General features: G+C 39.2%; 11 protein-coding genes across 11 annotated transcripts; 6 read left to right on the top strand and 5 right to left on the bottom strand.

Annotated features, from left to right (window-relative positions):
• The first annotated feature begins 21 nt into the window (after positions 1-21).
• BBOV_II004405 (Ring finger domain family protein) lies at positions 22-1,498 on the top strand. The gene is made up of 6 exons (XM_051767446.1): positions 22-218; positions 253-368; positions 403-443; positions 479-571; positions 723-1,096; positions 1,131-1,498. The coding sequence occupies exons 1-6, from the start codon at positions 118-120 to the stop codon at positions 1,432-1,434; spliced, it is 1,029 nt and encodes a 342-aa protein (XP_051623812.1). The 5' UTR covers positions 22-117; the 3' UTR covers positions 1,435-1,498.
• A 180-nt stretch (positions 1,499-1,678) lies between these two features.
• On the bottom strand, positions 1,679-2,682 carry BBOV_II004400 (BTB/POZ K+ channel tetramerization domain containing protein). The gene has a single exon (XM_001609913.2). The coding sequence runs from the start codon at positions 2,620-2,622 to the stop codon at positions 1,789-1,791; it is 834 nt and encodes a 277-aa protein (XP_001609963.1). The 5' UTR covers positions 2,623-2,682; the 3' UTR covers positions 1,679-1,788.
• Positions 2,683-2,858: 176 nt separating this feature from the next.
• Positions 2,859-4,032, bottom strand: BBOV_II004390 (putative mitochondrial carrier protein). Its single transcript, XM_001609912.1, has 2 exons — positions 3,823-4,032; positions 2,859-3,787 (listed from the first exon to the last, which is right to left on the bottom strand). Exons 1-2 carry the CDS (start codon positions 3,890-3,892, stop codon positions 3,015-3,017), a joined length of 843 nt encoding a protein of 280 aa, XP_001609962.1. The 5' UTR covers positions 3,893-4,032; the 3' UTR covers positions 2,859-3,014.
• Positions 4,033-4,102: 70 nt separating this feature from the next.
• BBOV_II004380 (Protein kinase catalytic domain C family protein) lies at positions 4,103-6,010 on the top strand. Its single transcript, XM_051767338.1, has 2 exons — positions 4,103-5,532; positions 5,569-6,010. The coding sequence occupies exons 1-2, from the start codon at positions 4,243-4,245 to the stop codon at positions 5,758-5,760; spliced, it is 1,482 nt and encodes a 493-aa protein (XP_051623168.1). The 5' UTR covers positions 4,103-4,242; the 3' UTR covers positions 5,761-6,010.
• A 410-nt stretch (positions 6,011-6,420) lies between these two features.
• Positions 6,421-11,355, top strand: BBOV_II004370 (uncharacterized protein). Its single transcript, XM_001609910.2, has 3 exons — positions 6,421-6,591; positions 6,629-6,756; positions 6,793-11,355. Exons 1-3 carry the CDS (start codon positions 6,466-6,468, stop codon positions 11,255-11,257), a joined length of 4,719 nt encoding a protein of 1,572 aa, XP_001609960.2. The 5' UTR covers positions 6,421-6,465; the 3' UTR covers positions 11,258-11,355.
• Positions 11,356-11,669: 314 nt separating this feature from the next.
• Positions 11,670-13,064, top strand: BBOV_II004360 (Memo-like family protein). The gene is made up of 10 exons (XM_051767928.1): positions 11,670-11,747; positions 11,851-11,935; positions 11,973-12,041; positions 12,076-12,300; positions 12,376-12,449; positions 12,486-12,517; positions 12,552-12,598; positions 12,636-12,745; positions 12,782-12,906; positions 12,943-13,064. The coding sequence occupies exons 1-10, from the start codon at positions 11,705-11,707 to the stop codon at positions 13,027-13,029; spliced, it is 897 nt and encodes a 298-aa protein (XP_051623167.1). The 5' UTR covers positions 11,670-11,704; the 3' UTR covers positions 13,030-13,064.
• Positions 13,065-13,213: 149 nt separating this feature from the next.
• Positions 13,214-15,731, bottom strand: BBOV_II004350 (LETM1-like family protein). The gene has a single exon (XM_001609908.2). The coding sequence runs from the start codon at positions 15,689-15,691 to the stop codon at positions 13,244-13,246; it is 2,448 nt and encodes an 815-aa protein (XP_001609958.1). The 5' UTR covers positions 15,692-15,731; the 3' UTR covers positions 13,214-13,243.
• A 443-nt stretch (positions 15,732-16,174) lies between these two features.
• BBOV_II004340 (CRAL/TRIO domain family protein) lies at positions 16,175-17,711 on the bottom strand. Its single transcript, XM_001609907.2, has one exon. The coding sequence runs from the start codon at positions 17,494-17,496 to the stop codon at positions 16,381-16,383; it is 1,116 nt and encodes a 371-aa protein (XP_001609957.1). The 5' UTR covers positions 17,497-17,711; the 3' UTR covers positions 16,175-16,380.
• A 101-nt stretch (positions 17,712-17,812) lies between these two features.
• Positions 17,813-19,047, top strand: BBOV_II004335 (Iron-binding zinc finger CDGSH type family protein). Its single transcript, XM_051767254.1, has 4 exons — positions 17,813-18,699; positions 18,736-18,819; positions 18,856-18,915; positions 19,009-19,047. The coding sequence occupies exons 1-4, from the start codon at positions 18,627-18,629 to the stop codon at positions 19,041-19,043; spliced, it is 252 nt and encodes an 83-aa protein (XP_051623824.1). The 5' UTR covers positions 17,813-18,626; the 3' UTR covers positions 19,044-19,047.
• Positions 19,001-20,067, bottom strand: BBOV_II004330 (SPFH domain / Band 7 family protein). The gene is made up of 3 exons (XM_001609905.2): positions 19,448-20,067; positions 19,120-19,413; positions 19,001-19,084 (listed from the first exon to the last, which is right to left on the bottom strand). Exons 1-3 carry the CDS (start codon positions 19,898-19,900, stop codon positions 19,040-19,042), a joined length of 792 nt encoding a protein of 263 aa, XP_001609955.2. The 5' UTR covers positions 19,901-20,067; the 3' UTR covers positions 19,001-19,039.
• Positions 20,068-20,160: 93 nt separating this feature from the next.
• On the top strand, positions 20,161-21,183 carry BBOV_II004320 (Maf1 regulator family protein). The gene is made up of 4 exons (XM_001609906.2): positions 20,161-20,457; positions 20,492-20,578; positions 20,612-20,744; positions 20,779-21,183. Exons 1-4 carry the CDS (start codon positions 20,345-20,347, stop codon positions 21,061-21,063), a joined length of 618 nt encoding a protein of 205 aa, XP_001609956.1. The 5' UTR covers positions 20,161-20,344; the 3' UTR covers positions 21,064-21,183.
• Positions 21,184-21,191: the final 8 nt, after the last annotated feature.

Raw genomic sequence — 21,191 nt, 5'->3', positions numbered from 1 at the left:
CATATTAATCTTACACATTTTAATATATATACTATGTATCAATTATATCTATATAAATGATCATATACAGCACGCTAATGAGCATATAAACGGGCTCCTAAACCTGCACATCGGCCAATGGTACAATTCGATGTGCCTAGCTGCTCTGTATGCTATGAATATCTTACCTCAGATTTATGCGCAATCACAACATGTGGACATGTATATCATAAACAATGGTAAAATCGTAGTCCAGATATTAACGCTTTGCAGTATCACACAGTGGACAAAGAAATCATATGTACCCTTAGCTAAATGCCCTTTGTGTAGATGTAAAATTCTTTCAAATGGGATAATAGAACTCAAGCTGGAATGTGGAGAGATAAGAGGTGGGTAATTTTACTCCTTATCATCATTCTACAGGAAATATAAATCATAGCGATGCCAGTCATGTTGAATCGGAGGTAATTTTAATAACGAAATGTAGCATACCAAGTAGGAGATATCGAGAGAAATTGAAGATCTTAAGCATAAATTAGCACAAGCAGCCTCTGATAACCTCGATATCCGTGGACGATTTGTAGATCTCCAGGTTAGTGTAGTTCCCTATGACTAAACCTTTCATATTATAACATATGTTTGTGTATAACCATTCTATCCGCTGCCCGAAAATCTATTGCTATCTAGCGCAACTGTATTGTTGCAATTTATTATACGCCCATTACACTAATCATTTTTTCTAGAATGAAAACACGTCGCTAGGAGAGTCTCTCATAATCGAAAGGGATAAAAACGAGATATTGCAAAATAAAAATGAAGAACTCGCCCTAGAAGTGGCCGCCAACAATACAACTATCGCTAAACTTACTGAGGCGCTGGCAAAGCATAAGTCAAGGCTAAAAAAACTGGAGGACGTTAATAATTACCTTAAAGCGGAAGATGTGTCAGTAGATGGATTTAGCTCATACCTTAAAACGCTCACTCCAAATGAAAAAATGACAATGCTAACTAACAGAGTATCAGAACTACAGGGAATCAACAATACGCTAACACAATTGAGGGATTTCTGGCAAAAGAAATGCGATAAGCTAAATAGAGACTATATGATACTCCAAAGGTAATTGAGCATATTGATCCGTAACACTAAACAGGGAATATAAGACTCTAATGACAAGACAGGCTGTGACACAGCAATATGGCCCCGATCCGCTAAATGATAGTACGAATAGCGATTCCAATAACAAAGAAACAGAAATGGATGCATTTGGATCTAGGAAAGTGAAACGGGTAATAAATTTTGGCCTTAAAAGTGCCAGTGATAAACCCTTGCAAAGTACAAGAGTACTGGTACACAGGACGCCACCGTCAAATTTTCTGATGGATCTGACACCAATGTTCTCTGAAGCCCCCAAAGTTAAACCTCAGAAGATATCTGATTTTTTCAAATCGCACTAAGCAACACCCGTATTTGGTTACCAGGGTGTTTAAATACAACCCTAACTCAACCAAATAGCAACGTTCATTTAAATCTTATGCTGGCATGCGTTAGTCCTATACCCTGATAAATGGTTTAACTGCGGTGCCAAAAGGAACCCGTATGAATTTAGCAGTAAACATTATACATCTGCAACGTTATATAAAATAGTATATATTATGTTTCCAAATTTTAGAAACGTGAAGCAAGGCTGCCTTAGTGGATATTGGTTTGAGCCAGATGGATATGAGAGGAAAATGAACACTGGTTGTAACCCCTATATCCTGCGATATACCAAAAAATGCTGACGTGATGGACCGATACACATTGGATTATCAAAAGTCCATGGAAGTAGAAAACTCCTTGTTACCCATCTGCGATATTTGAGTCGTCTGAATGAACAATCCAGCATCCTCAATGTTATCATTCTCATCTATCTGGAGATAACTCTTTTGGGAACTGAACGTCTCTTCATCGTAACTTTGCTGCGAGTGAAACATGTTATTATTTTCCTCATATGTGTTTACGGCTCCGAAAGATACGTCAGAAGATAGCATTTTCTTGCCTGCATAACCATCGCGACTGGGAGTGATCACTTGGCAAGAATCATCCATCATAGGGTGAATGGGATCCAAAGTCATAAGGTCTGTACTGGATAAGACAGCATTTCTAGGCGGAGTCATAACCTGAGTTTGACTGTAAGTATTTTTCCCTTCCATTATACTGGATATCAAACTCTCTAACCCTGGAAGCTTAAAGAAACGTGCATCTTGTAGCAACTGGCGACAAAGTGTAATATCAGCAGGTAACGCAACCTCGCCATCACGAAGATAGTCCAAAATGTAACCAAATCGACGACCATCACGATCAATGAATACCGTAGGATATGGACTGTTTTTGTCATTCGTTACGTACGCAAAGCTGGCATCGACATCAGCAATAGGTGTGCTTTGCGTTAAATAGGCATGAAGCTGTCGAAAGTAAAGACTTAAACGTGAATTCTCATACTTTATCAACGTAGAATAAGTAGTTGTGTATGAAACACCGCCAACATTTAAATTAACAATGCCAACCAAGGATTCGGAAGGAGTATCAACTTGGCGCTTACCAGGGTCCGAATAAGGCCATTGTCCTCCATCTACGCAATGCTTCTTTGTAGTGAACATCATTCAAGGAAATGTGTAAATGCAATAAACCCCCGAAGGAAGGAAGAACGGTAAAACCGAACTGATGCACATACCTAGTCCCCACACTAAACAGTAAGTAGAGACAAATTTCCATGATAAGCAGTAAAAACACAATGGAAAGGTTAATAACGAACGTATTAGAAGCTAGTTATTCTTGTGTGTACAAGGTGTAAGTTCATCATGCCACAAACATATGGAATCTTGTCTAAATTAAGCATACACACAAGATATTTAAAAGTACAAAATGATGGTCGAAAATTCACATGTGTGTGTTTTTAGCTCTGAAAAATAAAGTGACACTGTATGGTGTCGATGGACATTTGGTGTTAAAAAGAAATGCGATATCAAAATGAGGCTCTATATATACCGCTGTCTTAATTGAAATAGCGATGACAACCTGAAATGATAGCACAACCAGGAACTACCTTCAGCAACCTCGGAGTCAATCCTATGAAAAAGCCTCTGAAACCATATTGACCGAAAAACCGACGAAGTTCACTACTAGTCGTTCTCTTGCAACTTCTATCGGTTGTGGCCTGTATCTTCGTCTTCACAATGTCAAAAGGCTGCGATATAGTACAAGCAAGTACGGAAGACATTGACCCAGTAACCAACGATATCCAAAGTCGTTCTCGCTTTGAGAGGTCACTAACCGATATACCCCTCATTGTGATGAATTGACGATATAACCAGTCGTTCACAGGCCAATGAATAGCAGAAAATGGGACGTCCCGAATAATGGTTGTTGTAAGCCCTCTATAAAGAGAAAGATATTTCTGTACTCCTCGAGTGCCACTGATATAACTTGATGTGGTTTCTGTCAAATTAGCCTGTTTATACGTCCTGAGGCACTCAAAGGGTTGCATCACAAATAACGTAGCCATTCGACCTAAAACGCTAGCAACAGGAGAACTGGTTTGTACCTTCAAATTGTCATACACCAAAAAGAATATGGTCTGACCACCTATAACGTTAAATAATGTAATATTAAATCCAGTAAAAAATGAACGGAAGCCGTGTCTAGCATAAATTTGACGAGCAACACCTAATGTAGAAACGTTGCCACGCCTGCCTTTTAAGGCAGGGTTAAAATACCAATAGTTGCGGATGACATCAGTAGGGACACAAATCGATGAAACCATAACTCCTAGTAACAATTTATAATAAACATAAAAAACATACCTCCAATCATGGTTCCCTTCAATATTTTGCGCGTATCAGCACCGGAATGAGTGCTTTCAGAAGAATCCATATTATTGAACCGACGCTACCACAACTTTCCTGGCTTTATACAACCGCGGTGGCAATCGTCTGCCAAAACGTGTGTAATTACCACATTACCAACGGCTGTTAAAGCGCATCATAAATGAATTCTTGTAGTCCACAAAGAACACAGGGTAATAAGGACTACGTCGAGTATGGAAGGAACTATGGGGAATACAAGCGCCAAATCAGCCAAAATTGTTTGTAAAAAGCTATAATTATATGCTACGTGCTAGGGAAAGGTGAAAACAATATGGAAGGAAAGTCTAATGCCTACGGTGGTGTGTATTGAACGGTTACCGCAGGCAACTGGAACGTACACACCAAGCATGGCACAAAATGGCGAGTGATTCCAGTGAAGAAGGATATTTGTTGACACCGGAAGAATATGATGTACCCAGAGAAGTTAAAGATACTCCAATTCAAGCAAATAGTACAAATGAGGACGTGTGTAACGTAGAAGACATACCCAACCGGAGCAATGCAACTAAAGAAGTAACACAGGCTGATCTTACATCATCCGACAATGATGAAGAATCAAAACAACGACATAGAAGTTCAACAGTGTCACCCTATCCCTCTAATTCAACTCAGGAGGATTATTCACGCACTAATAGTGATGCTGGAAATCAAGAGAGAAACAATCGTAGTATACCGGATTTTACACAAAATGACATAACTGCAGCTGGTGTAGTTGTAACTGAAATGCAAGCTTGCCGTAATGTAGAAATTTACAAATGTCTAAATAAAATATCCGAGGGAACATATGGTTCTGTCTATAGAGCCCTAGATACAGAGACTGGAAACATTGTTGCTTTGAAACATATAAAATACCATGAAGGACACTGGAAAGAAGGATTCCCTGTAAGCTATTTGAGAGAAATATCCATATTGCTTGAACTCAGACATCCAAATGTACTCAGTGTAAAAGAAGTTGTTACCAATGAAGCTAGGGATCAATATTATGTGGTAATGGAATATGTAGAACATGAACTCAAAACATTGTTGCATGATGGGAAACCCGATTTCACACTATCGGAACGTAAGTGCTTGCTTTATCAGCTGCTCCGTGGTGTAGAATACCTGCACTCCCACTGGGTTCTACACCGAGATTTGAAAACGACAAACATATTGTATAATAATAAGGGGGTACTAAAAATATGTGATTTTGGAATGGCCAGAAAGTTTGGACGACCCCTGAAAAATTATACCCAAAATGTAGTTACGCATTGGTATAGAGCGCCTGAACTATTTCTTGGCCAGAATCACTACGATGAAGCAGTGGATATGTGGTCAGTCGGTTGTATATTTGCCGAAATAATATGTGGAAAGCCAATGTTCACGGGTTCATCCGATGCAGATACCCTGGATAAAATATTTAGATGCTGTGGAACTCCAAATAATGAAACGTGGCCAGGATTTAGCGAATTGCGTCTAGTAAAAGAAGGAAAGTTTCCAATAAGTAAACATAAGCCCAATTTCCACGCATTCTTCAAGAATAATTTAACAAGCAATGACCAATGCTACATGACCGAAGCAGGTCTGGATCTCCTAATGAAAATGCTAACGTTAAACCCATCAAAACGTATAAGTGCTAAAGAAGCAATGGAACATCCCTATCTTACTACGGTATGTTTATACTGTGGTTTTTTTATTATGATGCAGGAAAAACCCAGGACACAGGCAATCGAACTTATGCCTACTATACCGGATACAAATGCTAAAATAAGAGTAAAAAGATCTCCTGATGAAGAATCAAACAAGATGTCAAGATTTGCTGGTAGAGTTAACCCAGTTAAGTTCTTAGCTCTTATGGAAAGGAATAGATCAAAAAAAACAAGTCGGCAATTTGAATAAGGACTAGAGAGCATGTACATATGACGTTAGTCACTGAAAATTTTTTGATACAGTTGAGATTTTAACGTGTGAAGAATTGATAACAATCCTTTCTCATTTCCGTACAGGGCGTGTCTTTAGCGTATAAAGCATAGATCCGATATCAAGACTCAGACCAAAGAGACATATACGAAACGTTATATTACTATTAAATGGGATAAATGAATGTCATAATATACCAATCGAATCGTTCAAATGCGCCAATCTATATCATAGCGGGAACGCCACTTCGAGACGTCAGTGTTTTTGGCGTTACAAATCCTTCGCCAATATCCTTAAATGGTAATTGATGTTAATATACATCTACAATAAAGGTATCACTGATGAAATTTTTAGGAAATGCATGGGATGCATACGAAATTACAAAAATTGGACGAGACAACATCGCAATATCTAGGCGTCTCGCCGTGATCCTGTGCACGTATGGCTACAAGACACGCTTTCTATATACATTTATAACAGTATAATCATTTCTAATGTAATTATTACAGAGAAATATTGAATAACTGTGTACATTCTCTATTTATCGGGAGATGGCAATTGCAAAAATACACTAATTGTTTAGCCATATAACACGTGTATTGTGCATTTAGAAGGTCTTTTCTATAAAAATTGCGTTAAAGTCATTTTTAGTTAGTGTTCAACGTAACCTCCCCGTAAACCAAAATGGAAACCGCAAGGTATGAACAGATAAGGGCTGATACGAAGTGCCTATCAGCTCTTTCCAAAGGGGTTGCATCTGGTTCGATGGCCGTATTAGACTATATTTGCAAGTTTGTTGTTGATTCTGAGGTAGATAATAATGTTTTTAAAAATATAATGTATGTAGGGCTCTGGTATCAATGAACAGGTGAAAATCAAGATCATGAATTACATGAGAGAAATATCAAAATCGTTGACTAATGCAATAGAATCTAAGTATGATGTCTCCAGAGTAGTCGATAAGGACGTAAAAGAGTATGTATAAGTAAAATCAATTATAACTATATGCAGTGACGGGGTACAACAAGCTAAACACCTATTCTACAAAGCCATAATTCAAACCCTTAAAGAAGAAGCCGCAATTCGTGGTTTAACAACCAAAGAAGATGAACGTGAATCTTTAAGGAAAATCAGATTGCAGCTATTAAATTTAGATCAGGAAATTTTCAAAATGAAGCAACAACTTACCATGTACAATAGAGTCAAACAGCGTGCAGCAGATAAAAGAACTAATTCACAGTCTATAGATGAAGGACGTGAAGATTATGAGCAGGCAATTATCCAAAGGAATTATGCAAGAATGTTGCTGGCCGTACAGTCCATGATAAGACAACACAATATTGCTACTAGTAGAATGATAAAGAAGCTAAGTGCTAACAAGAGCAATCTTGAGCAAGCAGTTGAAACAACAAAAGAAGACATAGACAAGTATGCAAATATGCTACTCGATGTTGTTAGCAATTTCCCACACCATGTTGACATTGTTTTCCCTAAACAGGTTGAAATTTCTGAAGATATTACGGGCATGCCTGTTGATAGTGAAGTTGTGAAACCTGATGTTACAATGGCATCTGAAAACGTAGATCCAACACCAAGTGGTCTTATGTCTGAACAGACTGGTAAACCCGATATCACGACTTCAGCCGACAGTGAACAACGTATAATTGGTAAAGCAGAAGAAGAAAAGATTGGCCAAATGGATGAAGATCGTGCTACAACTGATGAAAGTGTAAAGGATGGTACTAAATCCACAGCTGCTATCATAATAAAGGAGTTCCAACCCCAAGTGGAAATTGACGAAGTGATCATAGTTGAAGATCCTGAAGACATTTATGTAGCTGTAATAACTGAGACGATGGACAGTGTACCTCCACAAAGAGATGAAGAAACAATGGAAGGGTCCGATGATGTCAAGACTGAGCCTGAGGCAGAAAAGGTAGAATCAACTGACGGACAACTCTCCGATGTATTGGAGTTAGCTCCAGAAGTCGAAGAAGTGTCAGTTACAGTAGTTGATGAAATGGTTATTGTGTCTGACGATGGTGATACGGTGCACATACAGTATGATCAGGTCACTATAGTACAAAGTGTGGATGATCTATCATCAGAAAAGATGTATATGGAAAAGTCTACGGAAGACGATGATGCAAGCACAGATGGCGAACCAATGGATACTGAACCAACTGTTGTTCAAATTACGGCAAACAAGTCTTCAGAATCAAGTGTATCAGAATTAATACGCCAGGAAGGAAAGTCAGGCTCTTCCCTTGAGGAATGTGAACCGGAGACCGAAAAGTCAATGTCGCTTCTCACTGGTAAAGATACCGAGGAAGAGGGTAGCGAAAGTATTATGGAACAAGATGTGACAGTGTCAAAACCAATTTCAGAGAAAGTTATATCGAAGAAACATGTATCCATATCTACCCAGCCCACTGTTGATTCCAACGCAGATGACGGGGATAAATATCATACCGTTGATGCATCAAGAACTACGATAAAACAAAATGAAAAGGAGTTGACTGAACGCATAGATGAAGTGCCGATGAAAACAATGGAATCTGATAAGGAAGAAACATCGTCCATCCCCGGGGAAATTGATGATGCAGTTAAAGAAGAAAAACCAACCAGAGCTATTATTGAAACGGCAAATGTAGATGAAAAGGCAGTTGAAGAAGTTGCTACAGAAGGTGAATCTCTTATTGAAAGCACGGAGGTAACAATGATAGTTACGAGTTTAGCATTAGACGGAAAGGAGGAAACTTTAGAGCCCACCAACAAATTTGTTATAGTTGATTCTATAGCGGAAGTGCATGTCATTGAGAGAGAATCCGACAATATATCACCAATTGAAGCTCATGGGTCACTTGAAGTAACCGGAGGAAATGTACAGATTGAAAGCCCAATAGTGACAGTAGTATCAATACCCATTGCAATAATAGAGGAACCTACAAATCTTGAAAGAAAAGAAAAACGACGTAAATCTGTTGATGAAGAACAAATTAATGTTGAAAGAGAAGAGAAGCGTATTAAACCGTTAGAAGTGGAGAGCAACATTCCTGATAGTGGAGCACAAGCTTCTGAATGCATTCCTACCGAATCTGTAGCTAGGAGAGCAGAAATTGTGTCTTCTCATTTAGAAGATAGTGCTAATACGAACCTAGTAAGAGCAACAAGAGATGAGATTAACGATGTAGGGCCCATCGACCCTAATATTAAAATGGAAGTAAATCCAATGGAGATGTGGGAAGCCATTATCAGTATAAGGAATGAGATAAACACAATCAAGAAGCATATCAATCATATAAACAAGCATCTTAGCTCATACACGCCTTACAATGAGGGAGATGTATCAAGAGCCTTTATTGATAAAAATGTACAAACGGAAATAAGTCAAGTGGACACTAAATATATAGCTGCAGATATAGTTATAAGAGTCACTGATATTGATGCTGAACCGGAAGATGTGCCACAAGTAGATTCCGTCGATAGAGAGAATGAGGATGATGAAACTGGTGCTGATCCCCAAAATAGGGATGAGATAGTTATTCATGAAGCTGATATATCGTCATCAAAAACGGCAGAGGATGAAACGATTGATGCGAAAGGAAAGCAAAATATTGAACTTCATTCCGGGATAACTGATCTGAATATATCAACAATGGTAAAAGAAGAACTAAAGGATTCAGAAGTAGAAGACGAAAAGTGCCTATCAAAAGAAGATGAGATGGACAGTCATGTTCAACCCATAACCAATGAAACACTTAGTTGCCCATCGGATCAAATAGAAAGAACTTCTGGAATGGATCACCATATTGTCCAAACAACTACTGAAGCCGCATTGGAACAAACGGAAACTTCAGTTGAAGTAGAAGTTGTAGAAAAAACAGAGGGTCATATTGAGTCGGGTATCATTCATATGCCGGTTGATTCTTCAGTAGCCCCTGTGGAAGCAAGTGATGTCAAGGATGTTACAAGTAACACTAGTACTGAAGGCAATACCATTGAGAAAATGAAAGACGAATACCCATCAGGTGAGACAATTACGGTTACCGAAATAGAAACAATCCCTGAAGAAAAAATAACAACCAAGCCCATTGAAGAAAAGAAAGACCGCTTTGAAAATGCTATATGCCAAGTAACTGACGCTAATTCTACGGACGTACATGAAAATGTAACATGCATCCTTTCAACGGATGACATACACCCCAACTCAATCAAGTGTGATGCAGAAGTCGTTTCTGATAAGGATGTGATTGACAGTGATAAGAACGTAATTGAAGGTGAAACTACGAAAGTAATCGAATCAGAAAGTAATGCTATTTCAACCAGTCAAACTGAGTCTATGCAGGCTGCCATGCCCAAGAGAGAGGATAGTGTCAGAGAAGATAAAATATCAAAGTTATTGCCTGAAGTTGCAAATACTGGTGATTCATCCAGCCGTTCAATGGAATCTATTGGGCCGGCAGAAAAGGATAGCCCTAAGGACGAAGAAGAGTCTATAAAGACACAAGAGCAACTAAGCGATACAATAAATGAAGCATCCACACCACGGGAAGACATTCCAGATGTGGAACAGGAACACTCCAAGGACTATGAAGACTATGTGGTGAAGGAAGGACTACCCGAAGAAAACATTATCTATGAGAGACAGAATGCTGTATCTGTAGACGAAATTCTTATGAAGGACTTTAAAAATCTAGAATCTACATTTGAGGATCAGGAAGTATCGACAGATCATAGTTCACAGAATGATATGTGGGTTGGCCTTCAGCAAGACTACGAAAAACAACCTCAATGTGAATGCAAGTGTGACAGTGAATTTATACATAAACATGAAGAAATCAGTAGTGAAGAGATTATGGGAAATTCTAGAATGGATGAAAAAACGAAGAATGATGGCCCTGGTATTGAAAGGTCAGAAGAGATGACAACAGAGGATTCCATTGATACACCTATTGAGGTAAATGAAACACTCTACAATGCAGGTGGCATAGATAAAATGCTATTTGAAGATTTAATGGATGATGAAAGCTTTTTGAAGGAATTAGAGGAACTATATACCCTGCTGAGCCGCGATGGTGATATCAACATTAACCCTTCCAACGTAGAGAATGAGACCGATGCCATGTTACATGAAAGCGCCCATAAAACAGAACCCACCAGCTCTAGAGACGATAGCAACCTCAAGGCATCAACATGGTCAAGCATCCCAAGAGATAACTCAAGCCAAAACAGAAATATTATGGAGAACATGGCAAACAAAGACTCAACGAAGAATATTACGGTCCATGAAAGTGCAACAACTGAGAAGCCTATAGAATCCAACAGCATGAAAAATGTACATATGTTCTTCGGAACGTTTTCTCAGCTCTCCGATGCCCCTTCTACAATGGACTTCAATAGAATGGAACAAGAGTATGAAAAATTCAAACAGTTCCAAGCATTTATGCAACTGTCCACTAAGGACCAGCAATAAATTATGACAATTGCAGCAGGTTTGATAGTAAATTAAAACACGAGAAGTGTCGGTATTCACAATCCTATGACACTTCGCTATTTTACTTCCTTAAACCGTTAAAAGTCAATTTCACTAATATCAACCACGTGTAATACCAAAAGTGATTACGTCTAACATCTATTGCATATATACCATTGTTTATGGCGTCCATTCACAAATCCCAGCAAACAGTATAATGAAGTCAAAATTGCATATTAGTTTATGTAATGTTATTCATTATAAACACTAAATAATTGTTTATGTTGCAGCATAATTATGTATGACTTTAGTGAGGTGTGGAGCTCAATTTTAGCGAATATTGAAGCACAGGGAAGATTCCATGTGGTGGTCTTGTGTTAGATCCAAGCGTTAAATGACTTGTACCATATTTCAGTATTCGGAAAGGTTGCATTAACATATACAACAATGAGACGATCCATTCACGCTGGAAGTTGGTATAGTAACGATGGTGAGAACGACTTTTCTATTTATCTAGTGTCTACACATCGCGCTTACACATTCTCGAATTACACTGCAAAACCTTTTTCCATATATGTAACATACTTTTACAGCTGAAATACTTACCGAACAAATCGATCAGGCGCTGTCTCAAGCAGTTGAGCCTTTTGGCTCTGCTTTAAAGTACATAATATCACCGTAAGTATAAACAAGATTCTGTTAACGACATATTAAGTCATGCTGGCTATGCATATTCGTTAAAAACAGCGGGGATGTCATACGGTATTATAGATACAAAGAAGGTGTAAGTCCTATCATAATTGAAGAAACATATGCAGGAACACGGTATTCATCCTTGGCCCATCGCACCATTTGCCACTAAAGGGTTGTGCAGTAGATGTTTCATCAACACTACAAACACCTTTCGGGGAGCTGCAAGTGGACAATGACATAACTACTGAATTATTGAAGGGGAAGTGCTTCAAAGAGCTCAGCAAAAGGAACTCTGAAGAGGAGCATTCCATTGAAATGCAATTGCCAATTCTCCATTATGTAGCTAATAAGTGAGTGTAATTTAAGTGTAAAATTGCCCACCGTTGAGTCGTTAACATTATGTCTAAACTTAATAAATATAACAGGTCCAATGCAGACCACATCAAGGTTGTGCCTATTGTCGTTGGATACATGCTCAATGAAGGCTTGGAAGATGTTGGTATGTAGATGATTGTTCATTTCCATAGCCAAACAGGTCAAGCGCTACTCCCATACTTTGAAAAGGAGGTATGAAAAGTCTATGATCGTATAAATTCCATAGGACACTATTTTTGTGATATCATCGGATTTTTGTCACTTCGGTAAACGGTTGGTAATATATGGCAGTGTTGCTATACTTACATAGCTTTGGTTTCACTCGAACTGGTTTTGAGGATCAAGATATGCCCATTTGGAAGGCAATTGAATCCTTGGACCTGGATGGAGTTAAACTCATCGTCGAGCATGACCTAGAAGGTATGTTTCGAAGATACATATGTTCATTGTTTTCAGGATTCCTTGCTTATCTCAGAAAAACAAAGAATACAATTTGCGGCCGGCATCCCATTGAAGTCTTGCTGAAACTAATATCTATGAGCCAATTGAAAATCACTTCTAAAATGTTGTCATACACTCAAGTGAGTAACAAATATATAAAAATAACTCTGGTTCAGTCAAGCAAGTGCTCGGAACGTAGTGACTCTTCGGTATCATATTGCTCAATAGCCGGCATGCTATCCGCAAACGCAGCTGAGGCATGATAAATACTGCAAAAATCGTGGTAACATGTGTGAATGTTAGTGTACGATATGTAAAACTGAGGACACTGTTGGTGTTATAGATTTTGACATACACAGCAAATAAGCAATACAACGCCACTATGGAGATCACCTTTATTGCCAAATCAAAGGGCATGATAGTTATATCATCTCAATCTAAGCGTTTTAGTACCAAGTAGCGATATTAAATCATAGTTTAACTTTCTTTTGAAGTGTGAGGAGTTTCTTCGTCAGAAAGCTTGTGTCTATCAAATTGTGATGTTAGCTCTTCAATCTTCTCCATTTCAGAACGTGTTGAAGCCACTAATTCGTCTACGGACTGAGCGAATTCCTCCTCGGCCATGGATTTCGGATCCTCCGACAATTTAAGGAGGAAAGTGAACATTTCTGTGAGCTGACTATGCTGAAGGTCACTGATTTGACTTTGCAGATGCAATGCTGATAATAGTTCTTCATGCCTCATTAATATTTCCTTCTTCGACAGAGGCGCCATCTGGCTTATTTCCTTTGTATGACGAATAACGTGGTCATCATGTTCGAAATTAAGCACCAAATCTTCAGCATCCTCTTTCTCCATCATTTCGATGGACCTGATATCATCTAATTCACTGTCTACTGTGATCTCTTCCTCCGATGGTGGTTTAACATTGCCCTTTATTATGTCCTTAAGTTCTTTAGCCTTTTGAGACAGCTCCGCCAGTCTTTCTTCATTATATACAAGTTTCTGTGCATCCACTTCGGCTGCATCTGTCATTGCCTTCATCATGCCAGTTGAGCAAGCCTTTTGTGCCGTAGTTACCTCTTCAGCGAACTTCTCACCTACCTTGGTACATTCATAAGCGGCGCTTGCTGCATCTTTATCATCAACTCCTGGCTGTACAAAAGTGCCATCTTGAGCTGCAGTCTCGTCATCAGCCTCTATTGCCATAGGCTCATGGGTCATAGTGATACACCTGCTCCATAGTAACAATATAGGAGATATTTCAGGCATGCTGGATAGATCCAACCACTGTTGCAGCTGTTGCTTCAGTTGATCCTTACTGATGTTATAGAATTTCATGGCACGATCTCTACAAGCTTCTTGCAACTCTTCTGTTGTCAGACTGTCGACTCCCTCCCACATAATAAGCCTATCCTCTCGTTGTATCTTCAACAAATGATGCCTAAGCTGAAGTACCACATGCGACCTCATACTGAATGGAGTTATACCCAATAGTTTACACATAACCTTCAATGTTTCCAGGTTCATCTGGTCCAATTTGAATTCTTTCTTGAATATCTTGGCAAAAACGAGCAGTTCATTTGAGCTGAGGAATGGATTCACATCTTTGTCATTCTTGTTCAAAATGCGCTCCTGGAAGTCTTTCAAAGCTTCCATCTTCGTCTTTAAGCTAGAGTCCAACTCATCCTGCAGAAGTTGATTGGTACGTTCTTGTACCAGCTCCTGAAAGAATTGCGCCAGCTCTTTCTTGGCCAATAGTTTTTTCTGGAGGTAATCATCGCTCTTGGAATTGTCAGTCCTGAAAGTAGAAGGAAGCATTTGAGGGAACAATCTTATAGCCACTGGCAGCAATAATTCAGCAAACGGGACTATTAAAAAGAAAGAGAATGGAACCAACTTTAGAGCGTCATTCAAAGTGTTCATCAGCAGTTTACGTTCATTGTATTTCATAGGATGTCCTTTCAGCCTTTTGAGCAAAATGTAATACGATACCTTCACATTGGCAAAGTAGAGCCTGAAGCCCGTTTTACACCAATGAATCGTGTGTTTTATACCATCCACAATACTTTTGACTATACCCGATACACCCCCTACCCTTGCCACAACGACTGCTCTGCCACATACACTTACGATGTGGCCTATGGCTTTAAAAAGCCAAGAAACTACATTGAGTGTCCACTTACCAAACCTAAAAGGCATTACTACAGCCCATCTAATCAGTCTGAAAGAGATGTTAACAATACTCTTGGTCTTTGTCCAACCCTTTTTAACATGGGCCACGCCCGTGTCTTTACCGTAGCCATAACGACCAGGATTACCATCCTTCAGAGACCCAAAGCACCGTCCATTAAAATTAAAACCAATCGAAGATCTATTACGTTGGTGTATTGGTTCTGTACCATGCATAAAGCTGCGATGAGGATTAGCAATCCAATGCCTGATGTTAGAATTATTCTGAATGAACATAACGCCAAGACGGTTATTTGATGTGCTCATACCAGTAACATTCGTAGAATTCATTCGCGTAAAACCGCAGACAGATGAAGGTATCCATGTTAACATTGAAAAGGGGTAATGTGCCGATGTCCTCAAGCACGTATTCCATGGCATATTGAAATACATATTCGCGCCAAAGACACTACGGCATCCATCCTTATATGGGTTATTGTCTGATTCTATGCCAGACAGTGTTCCAACGGTGTCAGCGTCTACACGAACGTCTTTTGCACAGTGATCATCCAAATACTGCTTTTCATTCTGAATTTCATTAGCTCCGACAATGCTAATTCCACATACATCTTTATGTATGATTGTTGAATCAGTTTTAGCAAAAGCAGGTCGACCAACGCGCTTTGATCCTATGTATCCTCTACCCCGTAGAGTAATTGCAGCGTTATCCACGCTTACAATACTCTTCCACATTTTTCCGAACCAAATACGTCTATGGTTTCAGGCAAGGATTTCAAAATCCGTCGCCCTCTATGGAAGAAAGAATGACACACAATGATACCACCACGGAAACATCCACACATTGGTGTTGGTATTCCATTACGGCATATTAAGTAACCTTCTAGAAACCTTGTGGTTAATGGATATTGTGTTCATGTGAGATGTAATCATTGATTCTCGTATAAAGTTATCGTCCCACTTGTCCATTTTCGGGGAAGATTTTCGGAATTCCACACACAATGTTGAACTATGTTCATCATTATGATATATATTGTTTGTGTAAGGAATTAAGTGTTGTTTGGATAGCATGGTTAACCATTTTCTGCGTAGTAACGTATTTCAGTGTCTAGTTCAGCTATTTACTACAACTACCGTAAACACAGGGATCCTTCAAGTACAGCAACCATCTAAAATACTAGCACGCTATTAATACTCAGCTGTAAGCTTTGCCATATGCTGGTATGTGCGATATTACAATTCCGGTATATCTAGTGGTGCATTACCTGACGTAACCAGGATGAACCGTACATTTTATTTTCAATTAATGGCTACATTATAAACACAACATCTATATTTACTCCACGCCTAGGTATTTCGGGTGTAGAGTTACGCCATTTCAGCGGAGGAATCTTCGACGGCAAGCCCTTTATGCTTGGCACGCATTACTCGTTTTCTCCTGTTTTTGTTTGTGATTCATGCTTTTTGATCCATTCGGGCTCGTTCAACTTTACCCATTCTTCAATGCGTTCCCTATAGATCCTAGCTTGCTCCGATTCGTGTTTCCAATAGAGCTTATGGTCATACAGTGTGTTGTTTTCCCCTCCCATTGATACTTCTAATTGAGAAGGGTCCATTCGTTCCTTCATCATTGCTTCGAATTGACTTCCTCTATGCTTCATGTTGATTTTTTTTGCGGTAGAGGTGTCCAACACTGCTTTGATCATCTGCATCAGCGGGTCCATGAGTAAGGGAGCATCGATGATGATAATCTCGTGCATGACGTCGGTATAGTGCTCAGAAAGTGCCCTGACAGTGTCTATAATTAGTTCTATAGTGGGCATATAGCTAAGCGACCAATCGTTCAGGTCTATAATGATAATTACTTTGTCGTTACCCTGTGACCATAGAGCAGTTTGAGTACTCAGTTCCAGGCCCAAAAAGATTAGCATCACCTGGTTATCGCGATTATGATCTGATTCATCTTTAGGTCGAAAATATACAAATGGTCTGCCCACTTTATCATATCCTTTCCTGTAGACCATGCCATTGGTATTGGAGCGTCCAATAAGATCTGGATCGGCGGTTTCTACCTTTTTATAACGTCGCCAGGCCAGCGTTTTCTTGATCATCAAAAACGACTGCTGCACTTTGTACTTGTAGCTTCTCAAGTAACGGAAGAGCACTAAATCATTACACCAATACAATTCATTAAGCATAATATCTTCTACAGGATCTACATTCCAAAGCTTGTACCATTTACGTCCTTGCGAAGATTTATGGTTTTCAGGTTTGTACATTGGCATATCCCAAAGTAACTTCCGCAGTTCATCTATTTTCTTAACCACCACATCAACTTCTTCTTCCAGTGGGTACAGCTTCGCCCATTTCGTAATGAATTCTGTTATGCTTATTCCACTACTGCGGTAATCTGGTAATAAATCGGGTCCTACCCCTTCTACTAATCCCAATGAAGCTACATCAATGTAAGCCGATGAGTCGAGTGGCATTTTAATGGCATCATCGCTTTTGCGTTCTTTCTTCTTAAACATTTTCATCATCTTCGCTACCGATATAAGTACAACTGTTCATAAAAGTAAGATATATTTGTCGAATATATACAACACATTCAAGAGCAATGTGTAAGTCTTACAGATCACGAATTAGTGACACGGAACTTTAAATTATTTATTCCAGCAGTTTAAGTACAATGTTTTGTGGTTATTTTAAACCATTCAGTCCTGTTGCCGGAATTTAGGCGACAAAGAACATTGTATTAATGTCCTCTTCTGTGTCGGCCCCCACGTAATGCGATGATAGCAGCGCTACAGGCCACATAAGAATATTATTGACACATCGCATGACATTGAAATCATTATAAGAATATGCCTAGTTTCACATATCGTGTGCTATTCGCTATAATATCTACTCCTGTACATATCTATCCAACACCATTTATTTTATGTGCATTATATGACCGTATATAACGTGCCCTCTTATACATACTTCTTATGTCTAAGTCCTGGATTTCTATCAAGTAAACAGCATTGGTCTCAACATCATTATTCTTATCTAGGTTTGGCTCACCCTTGTGTGTATACTGCATTTGTTTATGTAATCCTGTTTAGGCCGTATATAATAATATATTTGTTTGTTTAATACATATTTAGATCACCTGTGAACATTCTTGCAGTGTTATGTGGATGATGGAGGCTTCCAACTTTATGGGCGCTACCATTCCAAGGCTTGCCAGGATTCCGTATTCTATGTAATTTTTCTGCTCGTGGAATTTGGTGTATTTATCATATGTAATGGATACATTCTTTTATTCATTTAGTGGAATGAAGTATCTGCATCACCGGTATACACACGCGTTATATTATCCATATATCAACTTTACTCCCATTGTTAAATCGTAAGCGCCGTGAAACAACAGTATATTACTATGCCGATCGTATTAAGAAACATTCTACTAGTTTATCATACCAAGGCTGGCCGTGTAGCCAGACGCGTGACGGGTATATACACATCCATTAACAGTAGTTCTTCCATTTAATAGATACACAGACTATTCATGTAACCGTTTTTTATCTCTCTCATGCACTAGAAGCTTTGTAGTCGGCGGATGTGAGAGCAGTAATGACACTGCATCTCATTGCTATCGTATAACTGTAAACATGTTGTAACAAAGATGGGACAGGCGGCATCCGTTGTTAAGGCTAGGCGTGTCCCCCGCCTTCCTGGAGAAAAGCTTAACGTTCACGGTGGGTTTATATAAAGACGTTATCATTTATGTCTAGAGCTCCCGAAGGTACATGTGAAGGTGATGACGCCTCCATCGGAAGCAAGTTCTCGTGTGTCTATTTGCCGTTGTTGGAGATCTGGTAAGCCATAATTAATTGGAATAGACTTTGTTCCAGCAAAGTTCCCAATCTGCGATAACTCACACCAGGTACTACAATCGCAGGGAATCAAAGTCGGTAAGTTCCAGCTACACATTATATACACCATTGTACAATGTAGTCTTTACTAATAGTTTAGATATACATGCGATATTATTACATACGGTTCAGGACCCGTGATGCTAGAAGTGCGCAAAGACCGTTAGGTCAAATTTGGTACAAAGCTTGGATCTCGGAAGCTCACGTTCTGCAGTTTCTGTAATGCTATTCCAAAAAACTTACAATTTTGCTAACAATGATCTTGTTAAATGCTCCCGCATCTTCAAAACGTTCTATAATTTCCTCGGTTGCCTTGTGTGTTTTCAGGGTTGCGATATGTTTCTTCTCTCTAGAAAATAATCTTTCCACCTCATCAGACTGGATAAGCAGTTCACTTTTGTCGAATTTCTTGACTACTTGCTCCACATCAAACATGAGTTCCTTTTCTACAAACTCCTTGGAGTAATTCACGCCATAGATGGTGTATATGTGGCTTGCAAAGGCCAACTTAGCTTGGAGGTCAAAGAAAATGACCACCTGTATACGATGACAACATATAGCCAATGATTACCTCAACCTGCTGCCCGTCTTTAGTAGTGAACTTTTCCATAATTTTCTTTCTAATGGGCGTCACTCTGAAAGCCACTGGTACCTCCAAAAACGGTATGTAAAAAAGCGAGATACGTCCTTCATTATTGAACTGATCTATCGTCCCATCTCTTCTAACAATCATGCCTACATATCCAGGAGGAACGATTTTAATCATCGTCAGAATAATGGTAACCGATAATATTGAGAAGAAGTACAACTTAAATATGATAATCTTTCTTCGCTTGTGGTCCTTGAAGAGTATACCCGGCTCTAAAAACATGCCTAATTTCTGCGTTTGTAGCGGGCTCAGCGGTTTAAATGTCTCTGGTACTTCGGCGGTGGCAGTCCGTTGTACATCGGAAGCTTCAATTTTGGAGGTGAACCACCTCCTAGACAGCGGAACACCGCGTCTAACCCATAACTGGCGCCACATATCCGATTATCAGAGATGTAACTATAATCTCGCTGGTATTTCTATCCTCAAGGATTTAACGCGTCTAGACACCAACATTCTGCAAGTGTGCGACACCTTCATAACAGTAATATACATCCATACGACCTCTAATGTACCGGTGTGTATTCAGTGTTGTAAAATGTGATATAAAGCAGTTTAAAATCAAAGTGAGCAATACTGACGGTGCATAAATGATGACGACAACCTGACCTGTGTGGATATTATCCGCCAATGGCTTACTCCAATAGTAGACAATAAAAAGTGATTGTATCCTGTCTACAAAATGCACACTAATATACACCTTTTTGTTCTACATACTATAGCGAAATTAGGTATGTAGAATCACTCCAGAATACTTTATCCTCTTCTATACTCTTCTATTTTCATCTATTGGTGAAAATACTTAATCATCTTTGTGTTACAATGAATTTGGTTGAGAATAGTGAATTGAGTAGGATCAATGCTCTGTTGGATAAGTTTGACGCATCGGATCGGGTATTCGATGTAAAGCTAGAGATTTTGACTTTTTCTTCTAAGTAGGTGATCCTGTGCGTTGCAAACATCGTTTAGACGTTCGGAAATATCCTCTAGACAGCAGGCCTACGTGGAATATTTTTCATATTTGATGAATCATTGTTTCCCTGACTACAGTTTCAGGTACGATCAGTAATGACTCATTACAGAGCACAGCCATTTGGGTACCAAGCACTTCAATCAAGTGAAGGACCTTGGTTCAGTGATAAATGACATCGATTACAACCTTTCTTTTATAGTTGAGCGTTTTGTCCCTGGTTTTGCTAAGGATTTCTGGACGCTGATCAAGGTAATGATTGGTGTCTATAGGTCATGTAGCACAGGACATCGTGCCTCTGAGTGACGTTGATATCTACACATTTGACAGCTGTGGAGAAGACACGCCATTCAACGAGGACAACTGTCTGCAGAGCTTCAACTACTTTTTCTTGGATAAAAGACAGCAGCTAGTTCTATTCTTATGTTGCGTGTCCACTGGCAAGTGTAATTTCAACCAGGGTTTACCAGATGAAAGTGGATTCAATGTACCTTGCTATCAAGAGAATGATTCGTCCGGGCACGAGGAAGATTGTCTATCTGAAGTAGAGGTACCTGAGACTATGTCGTAGCTTGGAGGTTGTAACTTCTGACATTTAAAAGGCAGTCTCCATGCATCACCCGCATGTGTAGAATAGGATAGTTTTATATACACTCGCAATTTAGCTGCTCGGATTTTAATACATATAATCCAAATTTA

This window comes from Babesia bovis, chromosome 2 (genome assembly GCF_000165395.2).
Source record: "Babesia bovis T2Bo chromosome 2, whole genome shotgun sequence".
Taxonomy (NCBI): Eukaryota; Apicomplexa; class Aconoidasida; order Piroplasmida; family Babesiidae; genus Babesia; species Babesia bovis.
Note: the sequence above shows the minus strand (reverse complement) of the source record. Positions and strands in the feature narration are given on the sequence as shown.

What these genes read in the sequence shown, in the direction of transcription:
- BBOV_II004350 (XM_001609908.2), bottom strand. Translation starts at nt 15,691, where the DNA reads ATGTGGAAGAGTATTGTAAGCGTGGATAACGCTGCAATTACTCTACGG.
- BBOV_II004400 (XM_001609913.2), bottom strand. Translation starts at nt 2,622, where the DNA reads ATGATGTTCACTACAAAGAAGCATTGCGTAGATGGAGGACAATGGCCT.
- BBOV_II004405 (XM_051767446.1), top strand. Translation starts at nt 118, where the DNA reads ATGGTACAATTCGATGTGCCTAGCTGCTCTGTATGCTATGAATATCTT. An exon ending in CCAGTCATGTTGAATCGGAG is followed by an intron (nt 444 to 478) that starts GTAATTTTAATA and finishes CATACCAAGTAG; the next exon opens with GAGATATCGAGAGAAATTGA. An exon ending in GACGATTTGTAGATCTCCAG is followed by an intron (nt 572 to 722) that starts GTTAGTGTAGTT and finishes CATTTTTTCTAG; the next exon opens with AATGAAAACACGTCGCTAGG.
- BBOV_II004380 (XM_051767338.1), top strand. Translation starts at nt 4,243, where the DNA reads ATGGCGAGTGATTCCAGTGAAGAAGGATATTTGTTGACACCGGAAGAA. An exon ending in AACATCCCTATCTTACTACG is followed by an intron (nt 5,533 to 5,568) that starts GTATGTTTATAC and finishes ATTATGATGCAG; the next exon opens with GAAAAACCCAGGACACAGGC.
- BBOV_II004320 (XM_001609906.2), top strand. Translation starts at nt 20,345, where the DNA reads ATGAATTTGGTTGAGAATAGTGAATTGAGTAGGATCAATGCTCTGTTG. An exon ending in ATTTTGACTTTTTCTTCTAA is followed by an intron (nt 20,458 to 20,491) that starts GTAGGTGATCCT and finishes AACATCGTTTAG; the next exon opens with ACGTTCGGAAATATCCTCTA. An exon ending in ATTTCTGGACGCTGATCAAG is followed by an intron (nt 20,745 to 20,778) that starts GTAATGATTGGT and finishes CATGTAGCACAG; the next exon opens with GACATCGTGCCTCTGAGTGA.
- BBOV_II004340 (XM_001609907.2), bottom strand. Translation starts at nt 17,496, where the DNA reads ATGATGAAAATGTTTAAGAAGAAAGAACGCAAAAGCGATGATGCCATT.
- BBOV_II004335 (XM_051767254.1), top strand. Translation starts at nt 18,627, where the DNA reads ATGGGACAGGCGGCATCCGTTGTTAAGGCTAGGCGTGTCCCCCGCCTT. An exon ending in AGAAAAGCTTAACGTTCACG is followed by an intron (nt 18,700 to 18,735) that starts GTGGGTTTATAT and finishes ATTTATGTCTAG; the next exon opens with AGCTCCCGAAGGTACATGTG. An exon ending in TTGCCGTTGTTGGAGATCTG is followed by an intron (nt 18,820 to 18,855) that starts GTAAGCCATAAT and finishes ACTTTGTTCCAG; the next exon opens with CAAAGTTCCCAATCTGCGAT.
- BBOV_II004330 (XM_001609905.2), bottom strand. Translation starts at nt 19,900, where the DNA reads ATGTGGCGCCAGTTATGGGTTAGACGCGGTGTTCCGCTGTCTAGGAGG. An exon ending in AAGACGGGCAGCAGGTTGAG is followed by an intron (nt 19,414 to 19,447) that starts GTAATCATTGGC and finishes CATCGTATACAG; the next exon opens with GTGGTCATTTTCTTTGACCT. An exon ending in AGATCATTGTTAGCAAAATT is followed by an intron (nt 19,085 to 19,119) that starts GTAAGTTTTTTG and finishes CAGAAACTGCAG; the next exon opens with AACGTGAGCTTCCGAGATCC.
- BBOV_II004370 (XM_001609910.2), top strand. Translation starts at nt 6,466, where the DNA reads ATGGAAACCGCAAGGTATGAACAGATAAGGGCTGATACGAAGTGCCTA. An exon ending in AGTTTGTTGTTGATTCTGAG is followed by an intron (nt 6,592 to 6,628) that starts GTAGATAATAAT and finishes TAATGTATGTAG; the next exon opens with GGCTCTGGTATCAATGAACA. An exon ending in GTCGATAAGGACGTAAAAGA is followed by an intron (nt 6,757 to 6,792) that starts GTATGTATAAGT and finishes AACTATATGCAG; the next exon opens with TGACGGGGTACAACAAGCTA.
- BBOV_II004390 (XM_001609912.1), bottom strand. Translation starts at nt 3,892, where the DNA reads ATGGATTCTTCTGAAAGCACTCATTCCGGTGCTGATACGCGCAAAATA. An exon ending in GAAGGGAACCATGATTGGAG is followed by an intron (nt 3,788 to 3,822) that starts GTATGTTTTTTA and finishes AATTGTTACTAG; the next exon opens with GAGTTATGGTTTCATCGATT.
- BBOV_II004360 (XM_051767928.1), top strand. Translation starts at nt 11,705, where the DNA reads ATGAGACGATCCATTCACGCTGGAAGTTGGTATAGTAACGATG. An exon ending in TTTTGTCACTTCGGTAAACG is followed by an intron (nt 12,599 to 12,635) that starts GTTGGTAATATA and finishes ATACTTACATAG; the next exon opens with CTTTGGTTTCACTCGAACTG. An exon ending in AAATGTTGTCATACACTCAA is followed by an intron (nt 12,907 to 12,942) that starts GTGAGTAACAAA and finishes ACTCTGGTTCAG; the next exon opens with TCAAGCAAGTGCTCGGAACG.